The 24,258-nt window shown below is 36.5% G+C and overlaps 2 protein-coding genes across 2 annotated transcripts in view; one reads left to right on the plus strand and one right to left on the minus strand.

Moving 5' to 3' along the window:
* Positions 1–24,258, plus strand: part of Vps13D (vacuolar protein sorting 13D) — a gene marked incomplete in the record, with an annotated part of 741,787 nt that overhangs the window by 97,448 nt on the left and 620,081 nt on the right.
* On the minus strand, positions 14,224–21,700 carry LOC142236989 (uncharacterized). Its single transcript, XM_075308272.1, has 2 exons — positions 21,464–21,700; positions 14,224–15,347 (listed from the first exon to the last, which is right to left on the minus strand). Exon 2 carries the CDS (start codon positions 15,328–15,330, stop codon positions 14,389–14,391), a length of 942 nt encoding a protein of 313 aa, XP_075164387.1. The 5' UTR covers positions 15,331–15,347; positions 21,464–21,700; the 3' UTR covers positions 14,224–14,388.

The raw sequence follows: 24,258 nt of genomic DNA on the forward strand, positions 1-24,258 counted from the left end.
AATACAAAAACAACATTCACTATGAAAATGATAGAATTTGCTCTCCAGTTTATGGAATAGAAGCATAAAACCCAAAATGGAAACAAACGAAAGAGAAAAGAAACAATTTGTTTTAGGAATGAATCAAGATGGATTTTATTTTTCAGCAATAGACATCTTATATGAGAAAATACGATAGGTTTTTAACACGGAAATTGCATTAACGACTTGGTGCCAAATAAAATGTGGTGAAAATTAAATGTCATCTCTTCGAACATTGGGTATTGTGAGAATCCCAGACGGAATTTAAATTAACAGGGCAATTTAGAAAATAATAAATTATAATAGATTTGATTATGACGAATGACTTCAAATATGGCATAAACAGTAGCCGCCGGCCTTGAAGTGTAACGAAAAAAAGGTATGTGCACCAAATCGTAAGATACAGTATCCAACTATAACAAGTCTTATCGCTATTAAAAAAAGTTAGGATTTTCATTACTAAAATAGTATATGATTCAAAATTGTATTTCATTGACTTATTCTCTATTTTGTTTTAAATAATTAATAAGTATAATAAGATAATAAAATAATTCAGTGAAAGTTTACGCTTTGCTTGATGTTTGTTCTCTCAGTAAGTGCATGTAATTCAGGAGGCTAAAAATATCAATATGAGTTCATGTGGCAATTCTAGTAGCAAAAAAGTTATTTAGTACATGTTCCATAAATGGCCCAACCGAAAATTGTATTTTGAGCAGTCGGCAATCCTGCTCGAGTCATAAAACCTTCAGTAATAATCCTAGAGTATGTGTCTACTCCTAAGACTATGTCTATAGGAGCGGTTTTAAAAAATTCCTTGTCCGCTAGCAAAATATTTGAAAAATGCTTTTTAATGGATTTCGGAATAGACTTCTCTGGGGTTTTTGTTGTAATCCGGTTATTAACTTTTAGTACTGCTTCAATGGATATTTCCGAATCGTGACAGGATAATAGCGTTAATGGACAAATAGTCTCATCATCAAAAGTTAATGTTGTTAAGCCAAGCTTGTCAACGGTCGTCAATGAAATGCAACTCGATCTTGATGCTGTGTCCAAAAGGCATCCTAAGTTGTGTGTCTTGCCTTTGGTTGCGATCTTCACCAGTATAGTAGGCAACAAGGTGGTCACGTTCTGCTTAAGAATAGGTGAAAGTGAAGTGCTGGATGTGCTTGAGACAGACGATTCATTCCCAGATCTGTTTGCGCTCCGCGAGTTATTCGAAGGTCTATTGCCTGTGGATATAGTTGGAGAACTCTGGCGATGTTTTGCTGACTCCTGCATACGTAGGTGTGTTGTAGAGTATGGTGGGCTTTGTGACAATATCGACATCCGGTAGTTGTGAAGCATGAAGTTCCGGAGTGTTCGTGGGCCAAACAGTTTTGGCAATACCCGTATTTCTGCACTATTTCTAGCCGTTTTGTACTATTCATATCACGGAATCGTTGACATTTTCTTAGAGGATGAGGGTGACTACATACGCGACAGATATACGGGTTTCGACCATTATTCTGACGCTGCTTGGAGTTGATCGACTTTAAGTTTGTTGCACGCATATCTATACCATAAAAGACAATATATTTTGTTTTACTTGTTATTTTTAGGGATAGCAGGTATTAATAAAAACAAGTAAGTAAAGTCTAAAGTCGGGCGGGGCCGACTATATTATACCCTATGTAGGCCATAATTTGTGTTACTATCTCAACTACTTCACATTTGCTGGAAGCTATATAAAGGAGACAATTTTTTTACTTCTACAAATCTCTAGAATTAATATTTAAATCGGCTAACGCTATCCAGTTAATTGGAGGAAACTTCCATTGAAAATGGGTCTAAAATGTGTAACAGTCTACCATATTTCCCCAACTCTGGTGTACGTATATATGGGAGCTATATATAATCTGAACCGATTTTGACTAAATTTGACATGTATAGTTAGAATAATAATTCTGCTATCTATGCGAAATTTCACGTAAATGGGAGTATAACTTTGGCCCCCCTGGTCATATGAGTACAAATCGGACGGAAGATATATATGGGAGCCATATCTAAATCTGAACCGATTTTAACCAAATTTGGCACAATTACCAATACTACTAAACGTACTCCTTGTGCGAAATTTGAAGCAAATCACGGCAAAACCCTGGATTTTGAGGCCATATAAGTTCAAATCGGACGAAAGATATATAAGGGAGATATATCTAAATCTGAATCGATTTTGACCATATTTAGCACATACAATAGTATCGTTAAAAGTACCGCTTGTGCAAAATTTGAAGTAAGTCAGGGCAAAACTCGGGTTTTTGAGACCATATAAGTCCAAATCGGGCGAAAGATATATATGTGAGCTATATCTAAATCTGAACCGATTTTAACAAATTTTGACACACTTAACGATACTATTAAACGTACCGCTTGTGCAAAATTTAGAGCAAATCACGGCAAAATTCTGGCTTTTGTGGCCATATAAGTTCAAATCGGACGAAAGATATATATGGGAGCTATATCTAAATTTGAACCGATTTCAATCAAATTTACCAAGCATTGGTAGAATGTCAATTCTACCCTCTGTCCAAAATTTCACGAAGATCGGTAGTAAGCTTTGACCTCTGTGGTCATATGAGTCTAAATCGGATGAAAGATATATATGGGAGCTATATCTATATCTTAACCGATTTGGCCGATATTTTGCAAGATTTTCGAGACTCATAAAATATTTAGATGTACGGTATTTCAAGAAAATCGGTGGATAAACACGCTAACTATGACCAAATCGGGGATAAATATATATGGCAGCTATATCTAAATCTGACCCGATTTTTTCCAAAACCAATAGCGATTGTCTCTGTCCCAAGAAACGGCCCTATGCAAAATTTGAGGACGATCGGACTTAAATTGCGAGCTGTACTTTGTGCACAAAATTACATATACAGACAGACGGACGGACAGACAGACGGACAGACAGACGGACATCGCTAAATCGACTCAGAATTTAATTCTAAGCCGATCGGTATACTAAAAGATGGGTCTGTGACCAATATTTCTTGGCGTTACATACAAATGCACAAACTTATTATACCCTGTACCACAGTAGTGGTGAAGGGTATAAATAGGATAGCTAAGAGGTAGTATTTTCGATAGGGAGTATAACTATCTTGGAAATTGGCCTTGTTATAGTACCCTTTTCCGTTAAGATTTCTGCAATACGAACTAGATTATCGGTACCAGCATGGACTTTAGTTACTCTACCTAGTCGCCAACAATTAGGTGGGAGATTTTCATCGCGAATCACTACCATCGTCCCCTCTTTTACATTTTCACTTGGGCGTTTCCACTTATGGCGTTTGTGAAGTTCTTTTAAATATTCGTCTTTCCACCGCGAACAGAAGTGTTGGTGGATGGATTTGATTCTTTGCCAGCGATTAATGATGGACAGAGGATTATCTTTGATTGTCGGATCAACAGGAACCAATAGTGGGGAACCAATTAAAAAATGGCCCGGTGTGATGGCGGTAAAGTCAGACGGATTCTGTGAGCATGGAGAAAGGGGACGTGAATTCAAACAAGCTTCCACTTTGGATAATAAAGTCTGAAATTCTTCATAGGTGTATTTGGAATTATTAGCTACTTTTCGGAAATGGCTTTTAAAACTTTTGACCCCGGCTTCCCATAGTCCATCCATATGAGGTGCTCCGGGAGGAATAAAGTGCCATTGAACATTCTGATGTGCATATTGATGAGTGACGGCTTGTTGAGACGTTTGAATAAATTCCTTAGCCAATGAACGGGAAGCTCCTACGAAATTTGTCCCATTATCGGAATAAACGTGAAGGGGACATCCACGGCGAGACGCAAATCTGCTAAAGGCTGCAAGAAAAGTCGATGTCGAGAGATTAGAAGTGGCTTCCAAATGTATCGCCTTTGTGGAGAAGTAGACAAAAACACATGTGTATCCTTTCGTAAGGCGATATGTTCTCCCTGAATATGCCTTTATGTCAAAAGGTCCGCAGAAGTCTACGCCAGTATTGGTAAACGGCCGTGATATTTCGGTCCTTTGTGGAGGTAAAGCAGACATGAGCTGCGTTTGGCACCTACGCTTGTATAACACACAGGGTTTACATTTGTGGATGATGCTCTTAATTAGGTTCTTCACCCTTGGTATCCAATATTGGATACGGGTGAGATTGAGGACAAGCTGATTTCCCCCATGTAAAGATACTTCATGAATAAATCTTATCAAGAGGCGGGAATATTGGCAGTTATATGGAATAATTGTGGGGTGTCTTTCGTTATAGCTTAGTGAAGGAGATGAAGCTAAACGACCACATATTCTCATAATGCCCTCATTATCCATAAAAGGGTTTAAGCTCAATAGAGAACTTGAATTAGCAACTTGCTTTTTAGTGACAAAGCCATATACTCGTGTGGGTAATGGGCTTTTTGAATAATACAATGCAGACGGTTCTGAACAAACAAAATTTCAGAGGTCGAAACAAATTTGTTTTCCCGATGATAGGAGTTGCGATATTTTTAATGGGTGCTATATAGAAATCTAAATATATATGAGATTACTCGTAAGGCTCTAGGCAATGAAGAAAAATGTTCAAGAATATCTTCGAACTGGTTAAAATAAGTGAAATTTACTTGACGTTTCTCAACCTCTAAAATAGTCTCAATAGAATGAACGAATTTTGGCCAGTTATTCGTGGGATCAGTTAGAAATGATGGTCCATTCCACCATAACTCATTTTCCTTGTGATTGGAAGGTGAGACGCCTCGACTTGCCAGATCAGCTGGATTTTGAGCGGACTCAATATGATGCCAATTTGAAGCCCCAACCACATCGATTACTTTAGCTACCCTATTAGCTACGAACGTGGTCCAAAAGCAAGGTGGTTTTGCTAACCAGGACAAGACTATAGTCGAGTCAGTCCAACAGTGGATAGAATACTTAGGAATTTTTAGTTGCGGAAGAATATGATCTATCATTTCGGATAGCAAAGTAGCCCCACATAACTCTAATCGTGGAATCGATTGAGTTTTGATAGGGGCAACCTTCGTTTTGCAGGATACTAAATGTGAAAATATAGATTTACCGTTTTTAATGCGGATATAAAGAGTCGCAGTGCATGCCTTTTCAGAGGCATCGCTGAATCCATGGAATTGGACTTCGGCTGTTGGAGAATAATCAAACCATCGAGGGATTTTAATGGAATTTATTAAAGGATAATTATTTTTGAAGAACTTCCACTTCTCTAATGTTCTGTTATCATTTCATCCCATTCCGTTTTATCAATCCATATCTGTTGCATTATCAGTTTTGCAACTACGATACACGGCGCCAACCAACCTAGTGGATCGAACAATTTGGATATATGAGAAAGTACTTCCCTTTTGGTATAAGTACATGACGTTGGAAACTCTTCTACTGTAGAGAAGAACGAATCTAGGTGAGCATTCCATCGGATTCCTAGCGTTTTAGCTGTACTCGAATCGTGGAATTGCAGAAAATCCTCGTAAAGTAAATCATTTGAAGAAATATCTGCGAGTATTGATTTACAATTAGAAGTCCACTTTATCATGGAAAATCCCGCCGACTTTAGCGCGAGGACAAGTTGATTCTTAGATTCAATAGCTTCAGATATGGAGTGAGCCCCGACTAGAGCGTCATCCACATACATTGAATATCTAAGAATTGAACTAGCCAAAGGATAACGATCCTGAACGTCGTCTGCCAACTGCAGCATTCTTCGTATTGCTAAGGAAGGAGCGCAATTAACTCCAAACGTCACAGAACGCAATTCGAAATCAAGAATAGGACTATTAGGACTTTCTCGGAACAGCAATTGTTGAAATGGTGTTTGGTCTGGATTTACCAAAATTTGGCGATACATTTTAGTTATATCGCCATTATACACAAACTTGAAAAGTCTCCAATTAAGAATAAGAATAATAAGGTCATTTTGTAATACGGGCCCAGGATAAAGGATATCGTTTAGACTCCTGCCATTCGAAGTTGGTGCTGAGGCATTGAATACAACTCTAACCCTAGTGGTTGTACTCTCAGGCCGTATTACCGCGTGATGTGGAAGATAATAGGTATTTGGAGTATCGGAATGTTCAGGTTGGCAGATTTGAACCATATGTTGTAAGGAAATGTATTCCTTAAGGACGCCATCATACTCGTCTTTGAAGGATGGATTGCGTGTCAGCCGTGCTTCATTCCTAAAATACTGAGCCATTGCAATCTTTCTAGACTGCCCAATTTTTGACTTCACTAGGATAATTCTCCCGAAATGGAAGGGATACAATGTATCTCCCTTCTTCGTCTCTCCTGGTTGAACGAACATAGAGATCCTCGCAAAACTGATCGATCGATGAGAAAAACTTTTTACGTGGGAGGTCTTCCACATCACAAAATCGTGAGATTTCCTTGTCTAAGGAAATTTCACAAAAATAGGAAACCATACTAGAAAAATTATTAATGGAATTGCCGGGAAGTGGACCTGTGAGAATCCAACCGTTTCCTGCGCCACAAGGGAGCCGCAAACGCCTTTCTTTATGCCGGAGAGCAAGATATTCGGAAACAGGTCACCCCCTAAGAGAATGTCAATTGATGAACTTTCATAAAACTTCGGATCAGCTAGCGGGATATCAGGTAGATCGCATAAGGACGAGAGTTCGACAGTTCTTGACGGAAGACTTCCTGAGAGATGAGGAACAACCATAGCCGAAGATATGATCTCAACGCGTTCGTCCACATTGGAACCCAATGTGAGAGAGCAGACTTTCTGTACAGAAGCAGCGATTGTATTGTTTAACCCTGATATCTCCGCATTTATCCGTCGAAACGGAAGTTTGAGACGATTAAAAAGTCTCTGAGAAATAAATGTCCCTTGTGAGCCAGAGTCTATAAGAGCGCGTGCAGTATATATCGAACCACAATTTTTTATGGTGTGAGATTTGGAGAAGCAGTTTATACATAGACTGCTACTCTTTATCTCAGAAAATCGTTGCGAGGGATCCATCTGCAAAAATCTCGGACAGTTTCTAATAACATGGGTCTCCTTGGGGCATAGTCGGCATGGTGGTTCAGAGGCTTTGCTGTGAAATGTTCGAATTTTCGAACTAGAAGAATTACTGTGACTGCCAACTTTAGTATTCGAATTTTTACCCCGTATATGTGAGCTATTCTGTTCCTGTTTTTGAAGCTCAGTTACCGATTCCAAAGTCCGATGTCGGTTCGTTAGAAAAGAGTCCAACTCGGTCCTCTTTGGGATTACTGCCTTATCCGATAGTGTTTGCTCCCATTACGTTAAAGTACTATCGGGTAGCCGATTACTGGCAACAAAAATGAATATTGGGTCCCAGGTTTCCACTTTGACATCATAGAGCTCCAAAAGTGATATACACGTATTGATGTCACTTTGTAGTTTCTTCAAGGACGACCCAGATTCGGATTATATGACGGGAAGATTAAATAGAGCCTTCAACTGAATGTTTATAAGGACTCTTTTGTTCTCATAACGAGCTACAAGATTGTCCCATGCTACCATGAAATTGTCATTAGTCAAAGGAACTTTACTAACGATTTCATGAGGTTCCCCTTTTGTCCTCTGGTTGAGATGGAAAAGTTTCGCAACCGAGCTCAATCGGGGATTCCTCATGCATACCGCTGTAAAGATATCCCGGAAAGTGGGCCAGGATGAGTAGTCCCCATTAAAAATTGAATTTCGCATGGAGGGAGCTTGAAGCCAGTCTTCAGCTCAGGATTTGGACTAGAAGAAGAGTGGAGACTAGGACTGGGGTCTTGAAATTTTCCAGGTGGACTCAAGTCATAAAAAAGTTCCCCTAAGCGAGCATCACTTCGACAATATGACGCGAAAGCGCTTTTGAATTTCGCCTTAACCATCTCTACCTCTGACGCAACATCGTCCACCTCTTTGTCACCTAAATTCTCGACCTGCTGCTCTTCAGCCTCCAGATCAGCAAGGCATTCGTCATAGGACAGCTTTAGAGCCTCCCAGGCGCTTCTCAACTCGTCCTTGTGACTCTCGACTATGTAAGTCGATGTAAGAGGATTCTGTTTGTCATTTACGTTAGCTTCGAATTCAACTAACCGGTCAGACAATCGAATGAACTTGTTCAAAGACATAATGACAATGTTTAACGAAAATAGAGAGAGGTTTCACTTTAACAAATGGAATTCGAAAACGAAAATCAATATTTAGGACACCAATGCTACAAAATCCAAGTCACAACCAAAGCTCTCAGATTCCGAAAAAAATATATGTTATCTCACAGCAGAAGTAGGTGAAATCTTGTTTTAACACACCATGGGTAGATGGCAACACGGAAAAATATCAGCAATATTTTGCCAATTAAAATTTCAATCGAATTCAAAAAATCTTAAAAACTCAATTTCACAAATATTCAATCAATATAAAAAATATATATCTCCCTTTCTATGCCTATATGCACGGATTGATGGAGGTCCATCCAATATATATAGAATTAATATGTATAAATTTATATGTACATAATTGAGAAAGTTATATGTATGCCATAATGTAATTTAATATATTTAATTAAGTGTATCCCGAAGATACCTTCATATGAATGGACGGAAATAGAGCTGGTTTTGATTTTTATATCCCATCAGCTGTTCAGGGCACAACAAATTCCAATTGGACTAAGAAGTCGTTGAACCGTACTTTCCAGTAGTTCCAATAAAGAACTGTGGCATCTGAAGAGGGAGAGGTGACGAAAATACTAAAGAAGAAGAATTACAACACCGCAAGAGATGAGAGTGTCGTAAAAAAGGGGGACAAAAATATACTGCTTATGTCTCCTCTTTGGTAGGCAGAATATACACTCAAAACAAAAACAGTGAACCCACCAGAAGGAAAATCTTGGCTAATTTCAGAATATGGTAGTTTGGTTAATATTAGAGAACTTTAATTTAAAATTAATTTTAGAAAGATGTCACGCCAAAAATAAGTAAATATCTTTCGACTAATCCATGAAACTTTATTGGATATAATCATATTCCTGGAGTTCCAAATCGCAAAAATGTCTTTAGTGCCGTACGAAGTTCAACATGGGCGAATTATTAGTAATAATTTACAAATTTTAATTAGTCCTGAAATAGTTTGAGGGAGACACGAATTTAGCAAATCTTTTTTGGGTGTAGCGGATAGTCTGGACAATGATATATGGGAGAAGTAGAATTGATGGGAATAACGCTAAAGAAAAAAAAAACAATCCGGACAAACAGTACAGCCTCAATGATCACAATATATTTAGGGAAGTTCTTATCGTAATAATTTTGACCATTCGTATGCCTGGCAAATTTCGATATCGTCGTAATAAATTCTGTTTAGAACATAAAACATTAGGTGATAAGGAACCAAAATATAACAAGAATCAATTCAGTAAGATCATTCAAACCAGTTATGGATTGTAATGGCGGAGGTGTCTCTGTATATTAACATGTCAATATTGTTTGATCACACAAGAGACGTAATACAAAATAATGCGCCTCGTAGTCATAAATCAAAGCATATATAAAGAATATGACAAAAAAAAGTAATGAAACCCCAGAGAAATTAAAGTTTCGTATGCATAAGGTATTTTCTAAAATCTGGTTTCTTCCAATTCGAAAAAAGACTGCAGCTCAGCTTATCATATATTACATAAAAACGAACATATGGTACTCAAAAAAATCAATGTGACTCACCCGTTTCGTCTCCTTATGAGAACAGGTTGAGTGATATTCACGTGGAGACTTTCTTCTCTTTTCGTCGTATTTTAAGTATGGGGAAAGGCTTAACGCGTCTAAAAGGTGAGGATAGGAGTGAAGTGGGACTACTGGAAAAAAGGGCAAGTACTACCCCTTGCCCTTTTACATACATATATAGAATCATAACATTCTGTTAGTTAGCAGAACTCATGATTTGCATTGCAAATGTAACAGGGCGAACAATTTAATTTTAAGATGACTGAAAATATGGTCTGAGAAGTCTTAAGTCTTATTTCATCTTAGACTCACCATTCATCGAAACTATGTATATTTTTAAACGTCGACGAGTTATTACGTTAAAAATTTCAAATTTACTGTCATATAATTATTCTCGAGATCTTTTCCACGTGACCGCCGTTCTTCAAATCGCCAGAAATAATAATTACTTTTTAATCGCTCTTGCCTTAATTCTTCGATCGGAAGCGAATATTATAGTATTTCGACTCTACTCAAAATTTTCCAATTTTGCGTTCTTCTACAGTTGTTTCTTTTTTTTTTCAATTTCTACCGAACACGTTGTCACCTCACTGAATAGCACTTATGATTAAACAAGAGAATAATGTGCAAACGTAAACTAACCTGATATGTCCAGTTATTTTTGGCTGAGTAAAAATTGTCTGGAGTAGAATTCTCAGAGAAATCCCTTTGTGGGCAGAATGGAGGACGTCAACTGCGGTTATCCGTCTCGAACTGGACCAATAAATGTTTATGTGGAATGGATGTGGATCTGCAGCAATAGAAATTCTTATGAGCCAAAAATGCAAAAACAACATTCACTATGAAAATGATAGAATTTGCTCTCCAGTTTATGGTATAGAAGCATAAAACCCAAAATGGAAACAAACGAAAGAAAAAAGAAACAATTTGTTTTAGGAATGAATCAAGATGGATTTTATTTTTCAGCAATAGACATCTTACCAGTATGGCATTTGAAATAGAACGAAGAAGATATGATAGGGTTTTAACACGGAAATTGCATTTACGACTTGATGCCGAATAAAATGTGGTGAAAATTAAATGTCATCTCTTCGAACATTGGGTATTGTGAGAATCCCAGACGGAATTTAAATTAACAGGGCAATTTAGAAAATAATAAATTATAATAGATTTGATTATGACGAATGACTTCAAATATGGCATAAACAGGGAGCTATATCTAAATCTGAACCGATTTCAATAAAAATTGGCACACTTGACTAGTGCTAATTGTTCTTCTTGTGGAAAATTTTAAGCAAATCAAGGTAAAACTCTGGCTTCTGGTCCATATACGTGGATATCGGGCGAAAGATATATATGGGAGCTATATCTAAATCTGAACCGATTTCTTCCAAAATCAATAGGGTTCTATTCTGAGCCAAAACACATACTTGTGCCAAATTTGAAGTCGATTGGACTAAAACTGCGACCTAGACTTTGATAACAAAAATGTGTTCACAGACAGACGGACATGGCTATATCGACTCAGGAGCCCACCCTGAGCATTTTTGCCAAAGACACTATGTGTCTCCTTCTGGGTGTTGCAAACATATGCACTAACTTATAATACCCTGTTCCACAGTGTGGCGCAGTGTATAAAAATCAATATGATACCCACCTTTTGATTGCAAACATATTCTTATATATTTGATAAAATGCTGGAGTTGATGGGATTGATTGGTCAATTTCACGAAATAAAATTGCTCACTACAAGAAATGAATAAAAATATATTATTTTAGTCCGTTTAATGTAAACAGGCTTAAATCGAAAACGATATTCACATTTCACAATTGCTTACCTTCAACAAACGTAGATTGTTTTCCATTTTTACAATAGGGCTGTTTTCTTTTTGCACTGAATGCAACATTTGTATGAGCTATCCAGAACATCGTTGCACTGGTGTTCTATCCAGAACATCTCATCAGTGCAAGTCGCGTCGATGTTGCCAGATTTTATTTAGATAAAGGGACGCTTCATCGATTCACAATACCAATTTATTGTGACTAATTTGTCGAATAACATGAAATTCAAAGTGGTACAGTGTCATAAATTATCGCAGCAGTAAATATTTATTACTAATTGGAGCATTTCATACATTAAAAATGCAAGATTTCACTTCTTTTCTGTGATTGATTTTAAACAGCTGATGACAGTGTTGCATATTTTTGGAGATGTCCTGGATAAACGAGTACTCTGTTTTCATTTAGTCATTCACGGCTTAGCATATCCAGCGCTAAAAGAAAACATCCCTATTACCACAAAACACAAGTACAGGTAATTTCAAATGCGTTCTGCCATATATTTTTTCAAATCTTTACAACGTGGCCATTTGTTGTTGCACACTTTATTTATTTCAATCCTTTGCTATGATTTGTTGTTGCGTTCAATGTATTTATGCACACATTTCGCACGCGCAGACAGAATGTCGCCAATCATGGTTTTCAATTTACGCGAAAAACAAAAACCCAAACCCGTTCGCTACGAGTTACTTCCACAGACTGATCTTTCCATCATACGTTGTTGAATAAATACCCATTCTCTTGTTCTCTTTTCGCTCTTTCCATAGCTCAAAATTATTCAATTTCAATCACAAAGATGATTGGATCCGGAAATTGGAAACCAGCGTTACCGTTGGGAATTTTCAAAAAGTGGCACAAAAAGTGGCAAACGTCGAAAAAAGGGGCACAATTATTTTTGAAAAGTGGCACAAAAAGTGGCACATTCTTTTTATTAACTTATACAAAAAAAACTTAAGAAATAAATACTGCTATGAGGTCAAGTTAAAATATATTTTGCGAATTCATACAAATTGGTGAACAAATCCTATTTAAAATTATTTTTTAAGCGTCTATAAAATAATCAGGCCTTTCAATTATATCTTCAAATTTATTTACGATATCAAAATAATTTATATCATCATTGGTTTTTAAGTAATGCGGAACCCCCTTTTCTTCAGTTTTTTGTCATTTATGTCAATTCATGGTAAAATTTGTCCACAACAACAAATTTATGTATATTTGTAGTAGAATATTTTTGTTAAATATAATTAATAAACAATTTAAAGTAAGCACTATGTTCGATTTTCGAGTTGAAATTTTCGCGGTTACTTTACTAAAACAGTTCAATATAAAGCAGATAAAATAACTCAATAACTCAATCATTTATAATTTTGATTATTTCAGGAAAAGTAATCGCGAAAATAAAGTGATTTTCAACTCGAAAACCGAATAGTACTCACGTTTAGGAGGATTCGATTTGGAATGTCTTGTTAACGGTATTCATACTTTTGATAATATAAACTAAAAATTTAAGATAAATCTTTGGTATTTGAAAGTGCATTTTGGATCTTTAACATATACTTTCTCTAATTTCTTAGGACACTTTTCTTCCAATTTTTCTCTAATGAGGTAATGCTTCAATACTGTCCACTGTTCCAGCATTCATTTTGAGGAATGTAGTAGAATTGGAACAATCTGTCTCAAAGGGCGATTGCAATTTTTTCTAACTGGGTCCTTATGGGATCCATCATCAATTATTTCCTGCGGTCGTAATACAAACCTTAAACATTTTCATATTTATCCTGATATTTCATGCCACAATAAATTTGGCATATTCAAAGTACGGTTTACCAAATAAGTTGAAACGTAACTGTTCTCGTAATAAGAACTAATGAGCGAAGGCTGTTGATGCACAATATTAAATGTTCTTAATAACACATCTATGGTGATAACTACCCATAATATTTAAACTTTTGAAAAAATGGCACGAATTATTGGAAAAGTGGCACAAAATCGTAAAAAGTATCACATTTAGTGGCACAAACAAAAAGTGGTGCAAAAGTGGCACCGCCCAAGAAAAGTGGCAAATTTGCCACTAAAGTGGCACAACGGTAACGCTGTTGGAAACGGAAATTTTTTTAATCACGTTTGTAATTGAAAATTATTTCCGAATTGATTAACAAATTGATTGAATCAATTAATATTTTAATTGGAAATGTAACAAATTCCAATCATTTTTTAATTGGATTTTATTCGGATTTGACATAACATATTAATTGAATCCCCTCCAAATTCAATTAGGTGTTTAATTGAAAAAATGTTGGTGATAATTTTTTGTGTGTAGGTTGCTGAAGGCGCGATAACCTATTTTTTCTTAGAAATAAGTGGTTTTTGACATTTGTGTATATTAGCACTCCAACTGAAGAATTCTGGTGTATGGGTCCCAGAATTCAGGGGGTTTAAAGATGATTTCCCAAAGAAATAAAACACTTTCAAAGATTTCCTTGGGAAGAACAATTTAAAGCTTCTTGCTTTATTGAGTACTATATTAGAACTAAATTAAATATGGCGGTTACAAACGCTCCAAGCGTTAAATACTTTTTTCAAGACATACATATATATGACATTTATAATGTGTAAATGTATTAGTAAAAGTAACAAATTAAACATAAGAGAATTCATTAGAAGAGATCAAGAATATAAGAGGTACAAAATTCATATAAAAAAGGTACAAAAAGTTCATGTTGTCTTGGTGACTTTACATTGTTGAACAGTGGGTTCAACATACTCCCGGGTATGAATTGGGAAATAAAGCTTTAGTTTCCAAATGGGCCATCTTCTCGACGCACAAGGGGAGCCAACGACTTCAAGAACGGTATGTTGCTTCTTGCTGCACTGCCACTCACCACTAGACCAAACACAGTCTTTGTGACCAATATTGATGGATTCTTTTCACCTTTTGATGATTCACCTTGGATGATATACTCTTCCAAATCTTTACCGATTACACCATCAATTTGACCGTAAGTAAAAGGTTGAGGATGAGCCATTTTGAGGCCTTGAAAGTAGCTCATAAGCGATGGAATCCGTACAGCGGGTGGTACAAAAAATGGTATTCTGCGTGCAATAACAAATCGGTGTCTAAGTGGCATTTCAGGAAGGTGAATGTAAAAAGAACCAGATGATATCTCGTGCTTCGTACGGTGTAGATGAGAAAATTCTTTCACACTCTCAAATATCAGAAAAGATTTAGCCACTCTTGTTTCTAGTAGAACTGTGAAAGATTTTTGTATTCCTCCACCCGATAACTCGCATTGGATTACAGGGGCTAGGCGACGGTATTCATTTGGAGTAGTCCAATCATGCGGCAATGCACCTGCATAAGTTATCATTTGCATATAAAATGGCATCGATTCAAATGATGCATTAATAGATGAGTTGGCAGTCATGGAGACATGATCATTTTCCTTTTCATCCTTAAAAGATGAGCTTTCGATGGTTTCTTCGAAGGTCGGGATTTCTTCAAAGTTATCGACATGGATCATGGTATGATGTTTTTCATCGCAAAGTTGACATCTGTTGTCGGAAGGGCAATTCGATCGAGTATGTCCAAAGCCAAAACAATTAAGGCATACGTCTTGACCTTCTAATGCAGCTCGTCGTTCGCGAATGGTCATATTTCGGAATCTAAGGCAATACTTTAACGGTTGATTGCGGCCACAGAGGAAACATCTTGGTTTTATTACCCAGTGAGACATGTTGTTGACAACGGTATCTGAAATGGAAAGAGAAAAAGAGAACAAAATACATACAATGAAAAACTTGCATCGTTTGTTTTGATCATTGAGTTTTTGGTTTTAATTGTGTTTCTATTGGCGTTTGAGGAAGAGAAGTGTTTTCAGATGTAGGAAGAAGACATATCTTTACGATTGGCCTTACAATTATGCCATCTTTTGTTTTAATTTCAGCTACTCTGACATTATTATCTTTTCCGCAAAACGTTTTCACAATTCGCCCAAGACACCATTCCGTTGGCGGCAATGATTCCTCTTTAACGATGACTATATCTCCTTCTTTGATGTTGTTTCTGCTCGATTTCCACTTATATCGCCTTTGCATTTCTGTCACATATTCTGATTTCCACCTTTGGCTGAATATGTGAAATAATGCCTTTAATCTCTGCCATCTATTTATATATGATAGAGATTTTAATGGGGGGGGTGGCCGAAGACTCAGGGGGAGCTGTTAAGGAAGCTCCACGTAAAAAGTGACCTGGTGTCAGCGGCAGAAGTTCATTTGGGTCTTCTGAAATCGGACATAGTGGTCTTGAGTTTAAAACTGCTTCAACACGAACCAGCAAAGTCGTAAACTCTTCAAATGTAAAGTTCCAATTAGTTGTTACCTTTTTTAAGTGGGTTTTCATAGATTTGACGGCAGCCTCCCACAGGCCGCCCATATGAGGAGCATATGGTGGTATAAAAGACCATGTAAACCCTTGTGGACTGTATATTTTGCCCAAGTTATCTCCCACTTCTTTGAGAAATAAGTTGTGCTCTTCTAGGAGTTTTCGATTAGCGCCTATGAAATTTCTCCCATTGTCGGAGAATAGAGTTTTTGGTAGCCCTCGACGACCAACAAATCTGCTAAATGTGGCCAGGAAGGCATCAGCTGACAGATCTGAGCAACACTCCAAGTGGACAGATCTCGTAGTAAAACATACAAATACCGCTGCATAACTTTTTAACACCTTAGCATTTTTGAGTAATGACGATTTGATGTTGAATGGGCCAGCAAAATCGACTCCAGTATAGGTGAATGGAGGAGAGAAATTAACTCTTTCTTGTGGTAATGATGCCATAAGTTGATTGTGGAATTTGTGTTTATAAATCGTACATTTTCGGCAATTGCGAATAGTTTTTCTGATAGCATTTCGAAGGCGAGGAATATAAAAACCCTGTCTTATATATCGTAGCATAACTCCATGTTCTGCATGCAAAAGTATTTCGTGTACATAATTCACAAAAAGTACTGATAGATGAGATTTATCAGGTATGAGGACCGGATGTCGCTCTTCATAGCTAAATCCAGAATTATTTAGCCTTCCACCAACTCTTATTAATCCATTTTTGTCTAAGAATGGGGTCAACGTTAAAATTGTACTTTTCTTACTGAGAGGCAGTTTTGATTCAAGTTGCTCGTACTCCTGAGCATAATGTGCCTTCTGTGCCATAATTATTAATCGATATTTTGCAAAAGTTATTTCATCTGTAGATAACGCTTCACCCTCTTGGTGAAGTTTATGTTGACATTTTTTGATGAACCGATATATTTGACACAAAACTCGAATAGCTTTATTAAATGATGAAAAACGATTTGTGAAATCTTCATTTTGTATTTCGAGATGAAAATTTGATGTCTTTTTTGTTTCAATATCGGTAGGATCGAAAGTTCTTGGTTTGGGCCATTGTTCTTCTTGAGTTCGAAGCCAAGGAGGCCCATGCCACCAAAGCATATTTTTTTGGAGTTCTTGCGGAGTAGAACCACGCGTTCCTAAGTCTGCTGGGTTGTCTTCAGTAGAAACATGTCTCCAGCGATCCACATCTGAGATTTCGTTAAGTTTTGTAACACGATTTGCTACAAAAGTTTTCAGTGATTGTGGCGATTTCTGCAACCATCCTAGGACTATAGATGAATCAGTCCAGTAGAATTTTTCAAAGTCATATTTTACGCTGAGAGATTTCATAAGTTTTGCCATTAAAAGAGCACCGCACAGTTCCAATTTTGGTATTGTTATGCTTTTCAAAGGAGCTATTTTGGTTTTTGCTATCAGCAAGTGGCTTGAAATAACACCTTCAGAATCTTGAACACGAATGTAAATAGCACCGCAGTAAGCTCTCTCCGAAGCATCGGAAAATCCATGTATTTGGATTCGCTTTCTTGGAGAAAATTCAACCCACCTTGGGATTCTCAAAGTCGAAACAACAGATAAATTGTCCACAAATTTATTCCAAGTTACTAGTAAATTTGAAGGTACTGGATCATTCCAATCAATCTTTTCTTGCCATAAGCTTTGCATCAATAATTTAGCAATGATAATTATTGGACCAAGCCAACCAAGAGGATCATATATCCTTGCAATCACGGATAGGATAATTCTTTTTGTTGTCACTACATTCCTTTCTATAGACTCAACCTTGTAAAGGAATTCATCAGACTTGGCATTCCAGCGGATGCCCAAAGTTTTTGTTGTGCTGGATTCATCAAACTTCAAAAAATCTTCATCAAGAAGATCTTCCCGGGCCAAATGTTGAAGAAGTAGATCATTATTAGAAGTAATCTTCTTCAAGGGGAAGTTTGCAGATTTTAGAATCTGCATTAGCTGCAACTGCTTTGCTTTAGCTTCTTCGATGTCATGTCCTCCTGACAAGACATCATCCACATAGGCTTCATTTCGTAGAACATGAGAACCTAATTCAAAATTTTCCTTACAGTCTTCGCTGAGTTGAATCAATGACCTTATTGCCAAAAAAGGTGCGCAATTGATTCCAAAAGTCACTGTTTTTAATTGGTAAATTTTGACTTGATCATCTGAATTGGAGCGAAAGAAAATTAATTGATATTTTCTGTCTTCTGGGTGAAGCAAAACCTGTCGGTACATCTTCTCGATATCACCTGTGAAGACATATTGGTAAAATCTCCACCCTAGAATTATTTGCGTTAAATCAGCCAATAAAGTTGGTCCTTGAAGCAGCACATTATTAAGAGAAATTCCATGTGATGTTTTCTTCGACCCATTAAAAACCACCCTGACTTTTGTGGATTTTCTGTCCGGTTTCACTACCGCATGATGGGGTAAGAAAAATGACATCTGCTTTTCTCCAGCTTCTTCTTGATGATTTACAGGCTCCATATGATCCAAATCTATATATTCCTGCAGTACTTTATTATATTCCTTCTTCAAATCAGGCGCTTTCTCCAAATTTTTATCCATTCTTAAGTATTGAGCAAACGCGCTCTTTTTGGAGGCACCTAGGAATATTTCTTGGGGAAATTCTGGCCGGAAAGGAAGTCGCACCACATATCTACCATTTTCATCGCGAATTGTAGTTCTTTTGAAGTATTCTTCGCAGTATGAATCGTTGTCTTTTACAGGTGGACGAAATTCGGCTTCTTCAATTTCCCAAAATTTCTTTAATTGTTCATTTAGATCGGTATACTCGTAATCACAAACTAATGTAGAAAAAGAATTTATTTCCGAGATTGGCATGGGGCCGGACAAATACCAGCCGAATTTGGATTCTCTTACTTCCAATCCTTTGGCGATATCTAGACGAATGCCTTCCATATTGATTTGGGGTAAGTAATCACTTCCAATAATCACATCTATCGGTGATGGTTTATAAAAATATGGATCCGCCAGCTCAAAATTAGAAAGATCCCCTATATCTTGGACTTTCACTTGTTTTGCTGGAAGCAAATGAGCTAATTTTGGAACAATAATCATGTTAATTTTCATGGAGAAATTTGTATTCCTTGACTGGACTTCGACGTAACAAGTTCCATTGGAATTTCCAACAACAGTTCCTCCTAGACCTGATATTTGATTATTATGACGACGTATTGGAAGTTTTAATTGTTGTTGAATTCGTTTTGTTATAAAACTTCTCTCAGAACCGCCATCAAGAAGTGCACGAACCAAAAATTTTTCACCAGCATACACTAAATTAATTAAAGCGGTTGGTAAAACTGTTGCACCATTGTTCTGGGCGAAATGGACTTGCACAGCATCATTTTGGTTGTTATTTTCTTCATTAGAAACATTTGATGAACTTGGAAGATCTAAATTTCGACTGTCATTTGAATTATTGGTCGGAGAATTTTCTCGATGACTATTTCTATTGTTTTCATACTTTTCCAAATGAAGCATTGTGTGATGTTTTTTCTTACATTTGAAACATGACAAATTACTGGAACATTTCGACTTGAAATGATTTGGAGACAAACAATTTGCACAGTATTTATTCGCGTATACAAATTTTAATCTCTCTTGAGGAGTTAACGATTTGAATTGTTTACAATGACGAAGACTATGATTTCGTTTACATTTCTTACACATTTTATTGTTTTCTCCTTCAGATTGCGAATAAAAAATTTGAGATTTTGAATGTTGATTTTCTTTGTGATTGGGCTTTTTAAAATCTGTTATAGTTTCCAAAATCTCTATTCTTTTTGATAAAAAAGCGTCCAATTGTGACCATGATGGCAACTCCTTATGGTCACTTAATGAATCTTCCCAAGCTCTGAGGGTCTCTTCTGGTAATTTAGATGAGCATAAATGTATCAAGATAGGATCCCAATCGTCAGTTTTCACTTTAAAAGACTTGAAGATGGATACACTATCATTTATGCAACTTTGAATTTGACGGATTGATTTCGGTGTTTCACTGGAGGCGACTGGAGCACCAAAAAGCTTTTTCATCTGTTGATGAACAAGAATTCGTGTATTCTCATATCTATTTTTTAATGCTTCCCAAGCCAAAACGAAATTTGAATCCACTAGATCAAATCTTTGGACTATTTGTAATGCTTCACCTCTTGTTTTGCATCGCAAATGGTACAATTTTTGTGCTTGAGATAAACCAGGATGATTAATGAACACAGCTTGAAAAATATCCCTGAACGCTGGCCACTTTGAAAAACCTCCCTCAAATGGATGGGTATCACATGGTGGAAGTTTCAAATTTGATACATTTTGATACGTCATGGAGACATCATTTCGGGTACTTTCATGTACCTTTGGTCGCAATTTGTTTTGAATTGTTTCAATAATTTTTACTTTGCAATCTTGATATTTCTCCGATGCCTCATCAAATTTTTTGATGTTTTCACCATCATCTTCATCTGTAGTAGTCATTAAACTTTCAAAACTTTCAAGGACTTTGTTCCACCTTCTCTCCAACTCGGTATGTTTTACTTCGAAAATTGCGTCATTATAATAATTTTCATATTCACCTTTGAATTTATCACAAAATGAAACTAATTGTTTGTGATCAAAATTAAATTTACGTATCGACGACATTTTTGTTTTCTTTTTTGTCATAACGTGCCAAAAAAAAAGAAATAATTTTTACCAACTTTTCTGTAATTCTTGTAATTTTCGCGAACAAATATTTATTGGTTTTGTTTTATCAATTCACCGTTTAAAAATTTAAAGTTTCTTTGTTATATCTCAAAAACTCAAAATTTTCAATTATTTTGATACAAAAATGTTTCGTGGAGAAATTTATAAATCCCACTTTTTTAAAAACATTTATCAAAACAATGGTAACATCTTTATGCCTTCAAAAAATTTTCTTTGATTTTGCTTTGGTTTTATTTTCCTCATGAGAAATTTGTTAACCGTTATGTCCAATATTATGTACCGAAATAGCACGAATTTTTTCTTCTTCTATTATCATTTTTTAACCTTGAAACAATTTCAAACTTATATTTGTCTTTGGGATGTTTAGTTGTTGTTGTGAATAAAAAATTCCAATCGGAAAAAATTATTTGAATGTCACTCATTTGTGTTTATTTTATATATTTCAAATATTTTCACGACGCGCGCATATTTTGGTTAAATTCACAATTATTCTTTAATTTTTCATTAACTTTCATTTAATTTTCGTTGCATTTCACTAAACTTTTAACTCCCACGATGGAAAATTTTATCCCGCAGTAATGTTGTTTCACTCCAATCTGGTAACTCCATCGATGTTAATGTAGGTCAGGTTTTTGTTTTGCACCGGTACTTTGATTCTTTCTTTTTCCTTTTATTTGCCTTTTTCGCGAATAATTTTTGCACCAAAAAACCATGAAATATTTGGAAAATATTTAAATAAAAGCACTCACCCTCTTCCTTAATTGGTGTGGAATAATTTTATTGGTAATTACTTTGTCAAGGAGACGGCTATTCCTTATGCAAATGAATGTTTTTATATTGTCTTTTTTAGTGGCTTTTCCAACTATTTTTCAGTTTGTGCCACAATCAATCGATAGAACACATTCACAAATAATTTTTTCTTATATTTTTTAATTATAAAAACCACTTTCTATTACAATATTTTATAAACCAAAATCCGAATTAATTTTCCCGTTTGTTACCGATCACTTTTGTTAAATTTGTTGTTCTCTCTCCTTATTCTATGTCAGTGTTGGCATTTTATGATTTTGACATATCAGTGATGGCACTTTGGTACAATTAGTTCTAAACCGCTTTGTCGTTTATCAGTGATGGTATTTGATGGCACGAATGGTATACAATGAATTGTTAGTACGAATGATGACCGAATTATTTATTTCATTTAAATTTACGTTTATTAATAGTTTTAAACGATTTTTAATATCTTTTATAAATTTTCATGGGCTTTTTAATGAACATTAGCTTTCATTATATTTTTTCGAGGAGAATTCTTCCTTTTGATTTACCAATGATCAAAAAATTCAATGCAAGCTTTCATTGTACATACCTGCACTCTCCCCTCTGTCCATACCTGTTGGAACTCCTTTGCACTTTCCTCTTTTCTTTGGATTTGCAACTGTTCTCTCGTGGTGATGTATGTCTTTTCTTTTCTTCTTTAATAGCTTTTGAAGATAGAAGCAAATGTCTGGAAATTTCTTCTATCGGCTTATCCAACGTTCTGTCGTTGTTGTTGTTACTGACGTCTATCAGAGCGGGGATCAGCAACCATCAAGTCACGTAGGCTTTTCCTTTTGGGCAGTTGACGATCTGGACACGTCCACTGATTCCATCCAATCCTAGACTCCGCTAAGATTGTGAGAAGGACCATGAAGAATTCTGGTGTATGGGTCCCAGAATTCAGGGGGTTTAAAGATGATTTCCCAAAGAAATAAAACACTTTCAAAGATTTCCTTGGGAAGAACAATTTAAAGCTTCTTGCTTTATTGAGTACTATATTAGAACTAAATTAAATATGGCGGTTACAAACGCTCCAAGGGTTAAATACTTTTTTCAAGACATACATATATATGACATTTATAATGTGTAAATGTATTAGTAAAAGTAACAAATTAAACATAAGAGAATTCATTAGAAGAGATCAAGAATATAAGAGGTACAAAATTCATATAAAAAAGGTACAAAAAGTTCATGTTGTCTTGGTGACTTTACATTGTTGAACAGTGGGTTCAACACCAACTCTTAAAGCTCTATCTCTGATCGCTATGGTTGATATATCCAGTTGAATTTATTTTTTGACTTCTTTAGATGATATTTGAATGAATTGTTGCATAGTTCTTTTGATTATATGACCATCTTTTGACGTAGTTTTAGGTTTTCTTCTAGCTCAGTGCATAGTTTTGGTGCATCCTCTGTTTATAACTCGAGACACAGTTGATTTGTGGACATTGTACTCTTCCGAAATTCATTTTTGTGATACCCAACTTTAAAACCATCGATATTTTGCTTTTTAATATGTTGTCTATACTTATTGCCGGTAATTTTATCGTAGTAAAGGGTGATACGGTCAAAATTTGGTCAATATAAACTTGACGTATTTCTTTCAATTTTGCATTTAACAAACCTGAACACACCTCATTTTGAAGGTGTGTGTGTGTAGAATGTTGCTCCTATTTTGATTTTGGAATTCACTCTTCAGTTGTCAAAATGCCGTCCAAGCAAGAAGAGCAGCGTATCAAAATTTTGCTCGCGCATCGCGAAAATCCGAGCTACTCGCACGCAAAGCTGGCAAAATCGCTAAAAGTTGCCAAATCAACCGTTACAAATGTAATTAAAGTGTTTGGGGAACGTTTGTCGACAGCCAGGAAGTCTGGATCGGGGGGAAATCAAAAACCGGAAGCCGCTGAGACGACAAAGAGAGTTGCCGGTAGTTTCAAGCGAAACCCTAACCTCTCTCTCCGAGAAGCCGCAAATAAGCTGGGTGTATCGTCTACAACCGTGCATCGAGCCAAAAAACGAACCGGACTATCGACTTACAAGAAGGTAGTGACACCAAATCGCGATGATAAACAAAATACAACGGCCAAAGTGCGATCCCGGAGGCTGTACACGACGATGCTGACGAAGTTTGACTGCGTGGTTATGGACGACGAAACCTACGTCAAAGCCGACTACAAGCAGCTTCCGGGACAGGAGTTTTATACGGCAAAAGGAAGGGGAAAGGTAGCAGATATTTTCATTTTGAAGGTGTGTGTGTGTAGAATGTTGCTCCTATTTTGATTTTGGAATTCACTCTTCAGTTGTCAAAATGCCGTCCAAGCAAGAAGAGCAGCGTATCAAAATTTTGCTCGCGCATCGCGAAAATCCGAGCTACTCGCACGCAAAGCTGGCAAAATCGCTAAAAGTTCCCAAATCAACCGTTACAAATGTAATTAAAGTGTTTGGGGAACGTTTGTCGACAGCCAGGAAGTCTGGATCGGGGGGAAATCAAAAACCGGAAGCCGCTGAGACGACAAAGAGAGTTGCCGGTAGTTTCAAGCGAAACCCTAACCTCTCTCTCCGAGAAGCCGCAAATAAGCTGGGTGTATCGTCTACAACCGTGCATCGAGCCAAAAAACGAACCGGACTATCGACTTACAAGAAGGTAGTGACACCAAATCGCGATGATAAACAAAATACAACGGCCAAAGTGCGATCCCGGAGGCTGTACACGACGATGCTGACGAAG

This window comes from Haematobia irritans, chromosome 4, assembly GCF_050003625.1.
Source record: "Haematobia irritans isolate KBUSLIRL chromosome 4, ASM5000362v1, whole genome shotgun sequence".
Lineage (NCBI taxonomy): Eukaryota > Metazoa > Arthropoda > Insecta > Diptera > Muscidae > Haematobia > Haematobia irritans.